The 12,600-nt window shown below is 35.8% G+C and overlaps 1 protein-coding gene across 2 annotated transcripts; it reads left to right on the top strand.

Moving 5' to 3' along the window:
- The first annotated feature begins 9,435 nt into the window (after positions 1-9,435).
- Positions 9,436-11,825, top strand: LOC131010859 (uncharacterized). Of its 2 annotated transcripts, none has more exons than XM_057938538.1 (5): positions 9,436-9,889; positions 10,128-10,256; positions 10,363-10,527; positions 10,968-11,270; positions 11,550-11,825. In XM_057938538.1, the coding sequence occupies exons 1-5, from the start codon at positions 9,596-9,598 to the stop codon at positions 11,688-11,690; spliced, it is 1,032 nt and encodes a 343-aa protein (XP_057794521.1). In that variant the 5' UTR covers positions 9,436-9,595; the 3' UTR covers positions 11,691-11,825. The 2 variants fall into 2 exon arrangements, with proteins under 2 accessions (XP_057794521.1, XP_057794522.1); XM_057938539.1 differs by having other exon boundaries at positions 9,558-9,889; positions 11,503-11,825.
- Positions 11,826-12,600: the final 775 nt, after the last annotated feature.

Raw genomic sequence — 12,600 nt, 5'->3', positions numbered from 1 at the left:
ACCAGTGACACCGAAGAAGGCGTGCCAAATCCACAAATCGAAATAGGCAACGGCCTCCAATATCAAGGTGGGCTCTCCCTGATCCCCGCGTGTGTATGCGTCGTGCCACGCCTTTGGGCAGTTCTTCCACGCCCAATGCATGCAGTCTAAGCTCCCGAGCATCCCGGGAAAACCATGTCTCGCCTCGTGCATTCGGAGTAGGCATTGCACGTCTGTTGCCGTTGGACGGCGCAGGTAATGGGCTCCAAAAGCCCGTATGACTGCCTTGCAGAACTTCTTTAGGCATAGACGACCGGTTGAGTCCGCCACTTTGAGATACTCATCGAACACATCCGCACTAACCCCGGTGGCTAATTGGCGGATAGCCGACGTGCATTTCTGCAAAGGAGAAAGAGAATCTCGACCGAGTGCATCAGTGCTCATATGAAAGTAAATATCTTCACCTTGAACAGCCTCGACGATGCGCAAGAAAAGCTCCTTCTGCATGCAAAATCGACGCCGGAAAAAAGTAGGGCCATACGTTGGATTGTCGACGAAGTAGTCTTGCATAAGACGTACATGGGCCTCTTCACGATCACGGTGGACGTATGATCGGGGACGTTTCGCACGCGCCGGCTCCGGCGCCGGTTGGGGGCAGTATGATTGAAGCACTTGTTTCTGCAGCTCAACCAACTCCATGAACTTTTCAGCGACTTCGTCGGAATCGGGCGAAGAATCATGTTCAGGTGACGACATTTTTGGAAGAACGAATATGATATTTTGCAAGAAAAATTGTAGGAGGAAGAAGGAATGAGTTGTGATGAATGAAAATGAGTTGTGATGAATGAATTGTAGGTGAATGGAGTTGAGGGAGAAGTATTATTTATAGAGAGAAAAGAAGATTAAAAAAAAAAGGAAAATGGAAAAAAGCCGTTGAAATAGCCGTTGGGAAGGAAAAAAAAAGAAATTGAAAAACGGTCGAAATTCGAAACCAAATTAATATTTTTTTTTATTTCTGGCGCGTGCAGAGCACGCGCCTTCTCGAGGATACCCGATAACTCGGGTACTCCTCGAGGACCTCCACGCCGCATCGCCCTCCTCGAAGCCGCTCGTCTCCTCGAGGACTCACTCGAGTACCCGCGATGCGGGTGCTCTAAGCATCGAAGATTGAACTCAGCCCCTTGACATCTAACCCTAGCTGCCACTGCCACCCCACCCACTCAAACCCGCCGCCCCACCCGTACCGAACTGGACCGCCGCCCAGCCTCCCGCCGGACTGTCCCGCGAAGCCCCATGGCCTCTCTTCATTCTCGCGCAGTCGCACCCACTGCCCCATCTCGGCTCTCTTTCTCGAATCCACTCTCCATACTCTCGCCGCGCCGCCGCCCACAGGCCTGCAACAAGCAGTCCTCGTCGCCGAACCCAGACCCGCAGCGGCAGCAAGCAGTCCTTGCCGACGATCCCAACGGCTGACTCCGGTAAGTTTGTGTATATATGCATCTATCATGTTGAAGAAAGAAAACATTGATTAATTTGATTTGCTAGTCAGATTCGTTGTGTTAGTCAGTTAGTCTTGAAATAAGAAAAAATTATTGAGAAATTGTTATTGTTTATTGTGCCCCTTGAAATATGAATCTGAAATTATTTCTATCTCTCTCCCTCTTTAATATGAAATTATTTCTCAAAATGCCCATTGCCCACTAAAATTTGTTGGGACGTCGGACCCGGATCGAACCGGACCCGTTGCTTGGCTTTGGTCTAATCCCGGGTCGGTCCACCCTCAATAATCGGTCCGGGTCGGACCATTCTTTCAAAAAAATCGGTCCAACAAATCTAACGGGTCGGTTCGGCTCAGTTCGGATCCGACCCCCTGCTCACCCCTATGCACGACAATTAGGGATGTCATTGTCAATCGAGTTAGTCCATTTGTATAGTTTTGGGTTAACACATTCAGTTTTGGGCTATTTTCGATTCAGACTAATTGATTTTTTATTTTTTGGGCTAAAATTTTTCGACCCTAACCCTAATTCACTTGGTTTCGGGCTAACTCGTTTGGGTCTGGAAGTTTACGATTTTTTTATATTGTTATTTTTTTTATAGATAATCATATTCTTGTAATAAAAATATGTCGTATTTTTTAAAGTAAGACATTTAACCTTGTTTTAGATATTAAAAAAAATTACTGTTATTTTAGCGTAAGTTTACATAATATCTAATTTTAACTTCGTTATATAAATCTAACATAAATGACTATCTTTCTTTGACTTTATATCATAAATGTTTGTTATTAACTGTTGTAAAAAATCAAAACATATTCTACAAGCATCAAAATGTAATTATCTAATTAAAAAATAAGGGTTAATTGCCGCTAAATCCATATACTTTTTCAAATTTCGGGTTTTTCCCATGACAAAAAAAATCTGAATTAGAATCCATGAATTAAAAAATCGATAGGAATTTTCCCACGTGTCCGTTTTCCGGCCATCGCCGAAATGACTCCGATCACATGTGTCCACATTTATTCGAGGTGATAAAATAAAAGTATGACTTAGCTGCCACACAAGAAATATTTTCCACCTCTGCAATTCCTCTAATTTCCCCTAATATTAACGAAAAGCCTCTGAAATTCTTACAAAATAAAAAAAGCCCTAATTCCAGATTTAAGACTTTGTTCATGTTGGGTCCCGGAAGGTCTAGAATATGTGTATTGGGGGGAGGGGGAATACACCTAAAGGCAGTTTTTCAAAATCAAACACAATACAACCTTTCACAGTTAACTGATACTGAAAAGTATGACTGATGATCCAGTTAACGAAAAGTTGAAGACTGATACTGAAAAACACTTCAGTAAAGATATCAGTTAAAGTCAAGACTTTAACTGATTTACTCGTAGAGCTTCAGTCTTGGATTGAACAGAGAAGTATTATGAATCTTACTGACTATCCGAAGAATTATCAGTGAGACTAATAACACACGCAACGAAAAACTTTGTCTTTTGAAAAAGTCTTTTAGAAACACGTTGTCAGGTTAATATTTCACTTTGCGATTAGTCAGTTTCAGTTAAGAACGTTTGTGCACAGATAAGAAAGTAAAATTGAAAGCGATAAACGATAAAGGGATTTTTACGTGGTTCGGAATCCAATTCCTATATCCACGGTCAGTTGATCACATTGACCAACACTCTGGGCTTATGCTTATGGGTGCACAGCAAACCTTGAACTGAAATCACACGTTTCAGCACCAACATACTGGGTTGAATTTCTCAAACACACTTAGCGTGCACTGGGCACTAAGATCTCTTGAAATCAGAACACTGGTCTGAACTCCACACAACTCAAACACTCTTTTCGCTCAGTTGAAAGGAGGTTCGAAAACTACCAACTAGATCACAGAAAACATGCTATCTGTAATCAGTAACTTAGACTTTGGATAAACAATATTTGCCTAAGATTCTAAGAGAATGTATGTAATCAACAATGGATTGATGTTGGCTTTGTGATTTTCTTCTTCGATTCAAATTTTGGAAGGCTTTGGTTGGCTGAGTTACAATTTCGGCAGCGTTTCACCTTGTGTGTTTGAATCGGTGAAGATTGAAGCGATTCCCGAGCTCTATTTATAGGAGAGGTCTTGAATAGATCTGTTGGCGGAGATGGTCTTTAAGAATTCATCCGTTAGAGAGTAATTCAAATTTTGCTGAGGCTTCAATCTCCGAGGTTCCTTGTTTGGTGAGAAATGGCTACTCAGGTACAGGAGATAAGGTGCCTCTGAAAAGGTAATCACCAAAAAAGTATGCTCTGCAGAGAAAGGACGATCCTATGTATCTCTGCATTTAATGCGGCTGTACTTTGATTGCGTGGCTTCCTTTTAACGTTGGAGGTTCAGTCAGAGGAAGAATGTCAACTGATACTTGACTTTAGTATCACTTCGCTGATTCCACGTAGCCAGCATTAGATGAATCAGTCATAACTGATTCTTCAGTTGAGAAACTCGATCAGTCAAACATCAGTGTTTGACTCTGCCTTTAAACGAAACTTCAGTCGAGTTCTTCAGTCTTCAGTCTTCAATCCTTCGTTCTTCATTCTTCATTCCTCCGGTCTTCAGTCTTCTGAACACCAAACAACTAGAAGATGAACTCCAACACTTGAGTTCGAAAAGATCTGTGAGAGAGAGAACGATGAGAGAAGGCTGGATCTATAATCGGCGATGACGCACACCGGGATTCTGAGGCGACAATGGCTACCGAAGGTTGCTCTGTCGTCGGTGACATTGCTATGTAGAGAGAGGAGCTTAGATTTAGACCATTTCCAGATGATATTTTCCCCCTTTTTCATTGAAGTTATTTGCAGGACATAACCCTAGGTGTGGCGACGACGCGCGGGCGGTGTGCGGCGGCGGGACTCACTCAAGGAGGAGATCGTGAAGCAGAGCAATGAATCCTGGAAATTTCTCAGAATTCGATGAATTTTTTATTGCTGGAAAATTGCTGTTGAAATTGCTCTTGGCCCAGATTGCTGAAAATTTGCTGTTGAAATTGCTCTAAGAACCTTAAATCGGACCTGAAAATTGGAAATGAAGGAAAACCCTTAATTTTGGGTTAATTTGTCCAAAGCCACGCTTAAAACGATGTCGTTTTATTTAAATGTCAACGGTGTCGTTTCATTGAACGGACGACGAAGACACGCTGGATCTCCGACTGCCAACTCGGATTAAGTTTGGAGGAAAAATCGGACGTCGGAGAAAATTCCTATCGATTTTTCAATTCATAAATTCTAATTCAGATTTTTTTTTGTCATGGGAAAAATCCAAAATTTGAAAAAGTATATGGATTCAGCGACAATTAACCCAAAAAATAAAGTATCCAAGTTTAAAAAGTAATTATTTAGAAAGTGTTCAATTAATCGGGCCGACCCTATCGGGCTCGGTCTATTTTCAGTTAGGGTCATTCGGGCTAGATTTTTTTCATGCTAAAAATTTTCACCTCTAACCCTCCTTTTTTATCGGTCTATTCAGGTCGACCCATCAGTTTCGAACTTTTTTGACATCCCTAACGACAATCATACGAATTGATATTTTTAATAATATATAAATATAAATATTAAATATTATTTATTATATATGTATATATAATTTATGTCAAATCTTACTTGAAAATTGCTACAATTATATCATTTTAGTTTTTTTATATTACAAACTTAGTAATTTTTGGTGAATTTCTTCAAATTTTGAAATTCATATTGTGCAAATATATTATTTATTCTATCTCAAATTTATGATAACTCTTTCTTATATAGTTATTCTTTTCAACAACTAAAATAAAAAGAATATCCTTATAATACTACTTAGACATTTGTTCATTAGACTTAAGGTCAACATAAATAGCACATGTTTTAATAATTTTTCTAATAAAAATATGAAATAAAACGAATATAGATAATAAAAAAAAGGATAGAAGAAAGAAAAAATTATATAAACTTTGAAATTTTGAATGATCGTAACTTATTCATTAAAAAAAAAATTACACAAAAGTAAATATTTTGTTACGATCTTTCATATAAGATGCATATTAAATATTTTTTCAAGAATCAAATTTGTCAAATTTATTAATAAATGATAAAATAATATTATTTTGCACATATTTTTTATTCATAAAAAAATCAATATGCATCTTAAACTGAAAATAATGATAAAATCTTTAATTTAGTACAAAAATAATAAGAAATAAGTTTAAAATAAAGAACATATAATTATTTAAAATTTTCAAAAAAAAATTATTACATTTTTTCTCCCTCCTCAATCTTTTTCCCTCTCACATCTTTCATTACGTGGGAATGTGGGATGTTTAATTGTTGATTTTATTTTGTCTCATATTTCTTTAATTTTTTAAAACAGTTATCCTCAATTGAATTTATAATGGCAAAAACGACATTAAATTAGCTAAGACAATTTAGTAAAAAACTTTATTTTCATATATTAACTCAAAAGTTTCAAAAATAATCAGTCCATATTTTGATCTATTGAATTCAATTTTCCACTAAACCTATTTATGCCCATCCTTTGAAATTCTCATTCATCTCAATTCTCACGTGCATACACAAAATCAAATTCACTAAGCAAGTTCACAGTTTCCTCTTTATCTTGTGCAATCTTGTAGGATGCTATAAAGAAATTTAAAGACGCATCACAGTGAACTCAAACTCAGGACCTCAGACCTTGGACATTAATCACTTATCGTTAGACCAACACACACGCATCTGCATAGCTATTAAATCTTTTTTTAAAAATTAAAATTACAAGAGATATTTAAATATGATCAAATAAGCAACCCGCACGCAGACGATATCTCTACACCACATAAAAGTGGAAAAATAATTGCACGCAGACGAAATCACTACCTACACAAAGTAGAAATACTATTTACACAAAAATGAAAAAACTGCATCACACAGCAGGTGAGATTGAATCCAATACCCCTCACAAATGAAAGTTTTTTGGTGTCTCAGCTTTGCCACTTTAGCTAAATCTCATCGGCGTAACTATTAAATCTTTTTTTTTATAAATAACATAATTAAAAAAAAATACCGCAATGAATGACTCGAGTGTAGGACCTTAGGTATTGAACATTAACCCTTTACTACCGTAGCTATTAAATCTTGTTTTAAAAAAATAAATAAATTAATAATATTAAATAAAGAAATTTAAAGACCACGTCACAGAAGATTCAAACCCAAAACTTTTAATTTTAAGTATTAACCCCTTATTATTTGGCCAACACACGCATGGGGCACGCCGTGGCTATTAAATCTTTTTTTTTATGAAATTACATTATAAATAATACAAACCACACACACACCACCTAGTGGTTATTGTGGCCGAGAGTATTTGAATTTATGACCTCTTGGACAACAGGCAACCACCTCAACTACTAGGTCATCCCAAGGGGACCGTGGCTATTAAATCTTGTTTGCATTGACTTTTGCCTAAGAACAACACCATGCATACAACTCAAATTTTCTTGAGTGTTAATGACTTTTAATTACAATAACTAATTAGCAATAACGTCCACCCTATCACATAACCTAGGTAGGGTAGTCGGACATCAGTCACGTCACATAGACTGATAAATCTTAAGAAATTTAATACCACTAATTTACCATACTTATTTTAAAGCAACTACTAATATATATCTATAATTTATAATATATTAAAAAATAATGTTCAATTTGAAATCAATTTTAAATTAATTTTAAAATTAAGTGACAATTATGTAGTTATAATAAAATTAAAAATTTATTTGTGAACTATATATATATATATATATATATATATATATATATAGGGAGAGGTTCAAGAAAGAACCATAAATAAAAGAAGACCGGAGAACCATTTTCAGCCATTCGATCATCAAGATCTACGGTGGATGCATCATCTTATTGGATGAATGTAGATCCTGGGTTCGAATCCTGAAGGGAGCATTTTTTTAAAAAAAATTTTAGTGCATTAATTTTAACAACGAATGCATTAATTTTTACAGTGGATGCATTAAATTTGATGGTTCTCCCGTTCTCACAAATAATGTAGTTCTCTCTAGAACCACACCCTATATATATATATATATATATATATATATATAGGGAGAGGTTCAGGAAAGAACCATAAATAAAAGAAGACCGGAGAACTATTTTCAGCCATTCGATCATCAAGATCTACGGTGGATGCATCATCTTGTTGGATGAATGCAGATCCTGGGTTCGAATCCTGAAGGGAGCATTTTTTTTTATTTTTTTGAGTGCATTAATTTTAACAGCGGATGCATTAATTTTTACAGTGAATGCATTAGATTTGATGGTTCTCCCGTTCTCACAAATAATGTAGTTCTCTCTAGAACCACACCCTATATATATATATATATATATATATATAGGAAGAAGTTCAAGAAAGAACCATAAATAAAAGAAGACCGGAGAACCATTTTCAGCCATTCGATCATCAAGATCTACGGTGGATGCATCATCTTGTTGGATGAATGCAGATCCTGGGTTCGAATCCTGAAGGGAGCATTTTTTTTAAATTTTTTTAGTGCATTAATTTTAACAGCGAATGCATTAATTTTTACAGTGGATGCATTAGATTTGATGGTTCTCTCGTTCTCACAAATAATGTAGTTCTCTCTGGAACCACACCCTATATATATTATCTTCTTGTATTTTTGTTTTATTTCATTCTAAAATTATGAAATTCGACTTATTATAAAATAATTTAATATGCATATTAAATTAAAGATCACAATAAGAGCTTTAATTTGATATATTTTATGTGAATATTTGATTTAATTTGGTGGGCACAAGTTTTTAGAAAATTGGTGGTGATTTTTATGTAGTGGAGAAAAGGTCTCCCCAAAATTTGAAATGAGTGGTTAAGATTGAATTAAGGATGATTTTTTTTTTTTTTTTTATAAATGAGGAGTGCTTGTAAGGATTAAAGATAATAAAAAGTGGTGAAGTCATGTCTTAAAATGAAAAGTGTCATACTTTTGTGGACACCCAAAATGGCAGAAGTGTCATACTTTTCATGGACGGAAAAAAAAAATCTCTCATCTTTTTAGAATAAATCTAATTTTCAATTATTTTTTATTTTTATTTTTATCTCTATTTTTGTATTTTTAACTTTTTCTTTCATAATAGTATTATTTTTTATTTTTCTTTATTTTTTAATATTCAGCTCAAATATATTTAGTTAAACTTAATTTTTATTATATTTATAAACATGATAATTGAGTTATGTCAAGTATAAATATAGAAATATAAAATCTTTTTTGTGTATTGCACATGATGCAACATACTCCCTCCGTCCACAAAAAATGCGTGATGGAGTGGAGGGCACATTTTTAATAAAAAAGTTAGAAGATGTGATTTTAATGTTAAAGGGTAATATTGAGCCGACCAAATTATAAGAGTAAAGAGATGATATTTTGTAAATATTGAGTGTGAATGCGGTTTAAAGTATAAAATAGGTTTCCAAAAAAGAAAAACACGCAATCTTTGTGGACAGAGGAAGCACTAGTTTTTATTCAATTATTAAGATTAAAAAAAACTACGTCCAAGATAACCATTAGGATAAATAAAGAATTTTTTTATTTGCTTATGTAATTTATCAAAATAAAATAAAAATTCCACCCTTTTCATTTGTCGCAAATTAGGCAAATTTTTTGCTGCTTAATTCACATTTTCTTTATTACAATATTACTTTTTACATCTTATAAAATCATCAAATTATTATTCCATTTGTCTCAATTTTGTTGATCTATTTTTTTGTGCATGAGTATTTAAGAGAATAAGATTATAATGTAAATATGTATGGAGTCACATTGTTTGTAGTGTAATTAAAAATAGAAATAAGTTAATATTAATGGCACGCTTTAAAAAAGAAAATAGGCCAATAATGGATGAAGGGAGTATTGCGTAAACCTCTTCCATCAAATCAAAAATCTTAAAAAGTTGGAAATATAGAAATTGGAATAAATTGGGGGCCGATACATAAGTAATAAATTCGCAAGAGGCATGCCCTTTTATAAATACCGAAACAGTGTTTGAATTGACTTGCAAATAAAACTTTTTAAATGAAGAAAGTAGTACTGGTGACCGGCGCATCCGGTTACCTAGGCGGGAGGCTTTGCCACGCGCTTCTCGACCAAGGCTACTCCGTCAAGGCCTTCGTCCGCAAAACCAGCGATGTCTCCTCCTTGCCGCCGCCCTGCGACGGCGGAGATGGCGCCGGCGGATCTCTTCAGCTTGTCTACGGCGACGTCACCGACTATCCGTCGCTCCTGGAAGCTTTCTCCGGCTGCCACGTCGTCTTCCACACTGCCGCTCTTGTCGAACCCTGGTTGCCTGATCCCGCTAGATTCATCACGGTGAGCTCAGCTTCACGTATTGATTCCTTAATCAAAAAATTAATATACTGTGGAATCTGAATGAATGATTACTTGACTAATCAGTAGCTTCTATGATGTTATTAGTTTCTAATTTGATGCTAAGAGGATTTTTACTAGTCGTTAAATTGATAGCTGTTTTCAGTAATTGATTTTGACGTGGCTATTGGTTTATAGTGGTTACGAAACGTAGATATTGTATTGACTGAAAGTTTGTTAGGTTAATGTTGGAGGGTTGAGGAATGTGTTGAAGGCGTATAAGGAGACGGAGACGATCGAGAAGATCATTTACACGTCGTCGTTTTTCGCGTTGGGATCAACAGATGGGTACATTGCTGATGAGACTCAAGTACTAAAAACTATATTCTGTTCACTTCCAATTGAATGATTTTTTAAGGAGAAAGATGGCTTCTTGTTTCTGTTGATAATATTTAGGAGAAATGTTGTGTTTGTAGGTGCATCCTGCTAAGCATTTCTGTACTGAGTATGAGAAGTCGAAGGCTATATCGGATAAGATTGCGTTGGATGCTGCTGCGGAGGGGGCGCCGATCGTGCCAGTGTATCCTGGAGTTATATATGGTCCAGGAAAAGTCACAACTGGAAATATAGTGGCTAACTTGGTAAAATTGCTGTGTGCTTGTTCTAGTAAAGCTTGATTTCAGAGTTTTTGCTTGGTGCAGAATGAATTTAGGTAGTTGATTTTGATGATATTTTCGTGCTGGGGAAAGGATGAAGCTCAGTTAAGATTAAAATGTCAATGATTTAGTTGAAACATGTTTGATTATGTGTGAAGATTGAACTGAAAAATTGGGGATTTGTTCCCCCTTTGGAACTGAACAGGTTTCTTGATCTCTAGGTGCTTTTTCACACTCGTGTGTTCTTTTGATGTGAATTGATAAAACTGTTTCTGATTCATGATGTCACACTCGTGTGTTCTTTTGATGTGAATTGATAAAACTGTTTCTGATTCATGATGATGTAAGAAGAGTGGATGTTCATCCTCGGCATCCACTCATGCAAGCGAGTTTGCTTCTTAAAATGTTTGTATATTCTGTGTCAGCTTGTGGAACGCTTTAGTGGCCGGATGCCGGGCTATGTTGGCCAAGAGCAAGGGTTCTCTTTCTGTCACGTCGATGATGTAGTGCAGGGGCATATTGCTGCAATGGCTAAAGGTCAGAAAGGTGAAAGGTATCTTCTTACAGGAGAAAATGCATCCTTCAAAGATGTTTATGATATAGCAGCAGAGATTACTCAGACATCGAAGCCTCAGTTTCAGATCCCACTTTTTCTTGTTGATGTATATGGATGGCTATGCGTTCTCTTCTCCAGAATAACCGGGAAGCTTCCCATAATCAGCCCCCCGGTGAGGAACTGAAATCTTATTTACTCAGTAATTTTGCTCATCGAATGTTTCTTGTTCCGTCCGTTCTATACCTGGATGCTTCATTAGTGTCCTTTCTACTAAGCAATAGTTACTGCATTACTCAAACATTGATATCATAACTGAATTTCGAAACTGGTGATAAGCTGATGATCCTGTTTTGTTTGTTCAAAAATCCTTCGTTGGTTTCCATGTGACTTGTTGTATAACATAGGTTTAGTTCCGAGTAATAGTTTGACTCACAGTCTACACGTTGAACAGAGCGTGGATGTTCTAAGGCATCAATGGGCGTACAGTTGCGAGAAGGCGAAGAAAGAGCTGGATTACAACCCGAGAAGTTTGAGAGAAGGTCTCTCAGAGATGGTCCCTTGGTTAAAAAGCTTGGGCTTGATCAAATATTAAGACACACTGTGTTAAGTCCCACTCAAGTTGTTGACAACACTATGCTACTCATATTTTCTGAAAGATCTATTACAAATCAATGCATCAGTATCTGCTTTTGCATATTCATAATAAAGGATATACCTTCACTCTCAATTATATCTGGTGTCTTTGCTTCTGTAGCAGTAGGCCACGGGAGTTCTCTCTCTTTGAAACATACGTGCAAGAACCATTTCGAACCAGGGTAGTTGGCTTTCTGGTAAAGATTGAGTGAGTGAGCATGATTGCAATGTTCATCGACTGTAAAACTCTCGAATATAATTATTCAGAATAAATTGTAATTCGTGTTCGAATCCTACAATTAACGCATAATGACATTTACATTCAGCTTTGATTCAGTCAACAAAGTTGGAAATAAAAATTGTTACAGTCACAGATAAACATTGTTACTTATTTTCCCAGGTAAACAACATAATATTGTTACTCTTATTCCTCAATAGTGGGGTTTTAACAATTCTACTTGATTTCTCATCACTTATCAATCAGTGTATGTGTATCGTAATTGAGACAGTAAAATGAGGAAAAAAATAAAAATTGTTAGTATTCACTTGATTTCCCAGATAAAAATTGTTACTTATTTTCCCAGGTAAACAACATAATATTGTTACTCTATTTCCTCAATAGTGGGGTTTTAACAATTCTACTTGATTTCTCATCACTTATCAATCAGTGTATGTGTATCGTAATTGAGACAGTAAAATGAGGGGAAAAAAAATACTATCATGCAAGCGTATCACAATCAATACAATTAAAATATGAAATAAATTATATCGTATCATTTGGAATAAGTAAATTGATTTGTGTTTATTTTAATTTCAGTTAAAATTAGGTCGTACAAATTTTACTATACCTAAATGCAAAAGAAAATATA

Source organism: Salvia miltiorrhiza, chromosome 2 (genome assembly GCF_028751815.1).
Source record: "Salvia miltiorrhiza cultivar Shanhuang (shh) chromosome 2, IMPLAD_Smil_shh, whole genome shotgun sequence".
NCBI lineage: Eukaryota > Viridiplantae > Streptophyta > Magnoliopsida > Lamiales > Lamiaceae > Salvia > Salvia miltiorrhiza.
This window is presented reverse-complemented; position numbering and strand designations above follow the sequence as displayed.

Coding starts and splice junctions, on each gene's coding strand:
- LOC131010859 (XM_057938538.1), top strand. CDS start 9,596: ATGAAGAAAGTAGTACTGGTGACCGGCGCATCCGGTTACCTAGGCGGG. Junction 9,890..10,127: donor ATCCCGCTAGATTCATCACG/GTGAGCTCAGCT, acceptor AAAGTTTGTTAG/GTTAATGTTGGAGGGTTGAG. Junction 10,257..10,362: donor ACATTGCTGATGAGACTCAA/GTACTAAAAACT, acceptor TTGTGTTTGTAG/GTGCATCCTGCTAAGCATTT.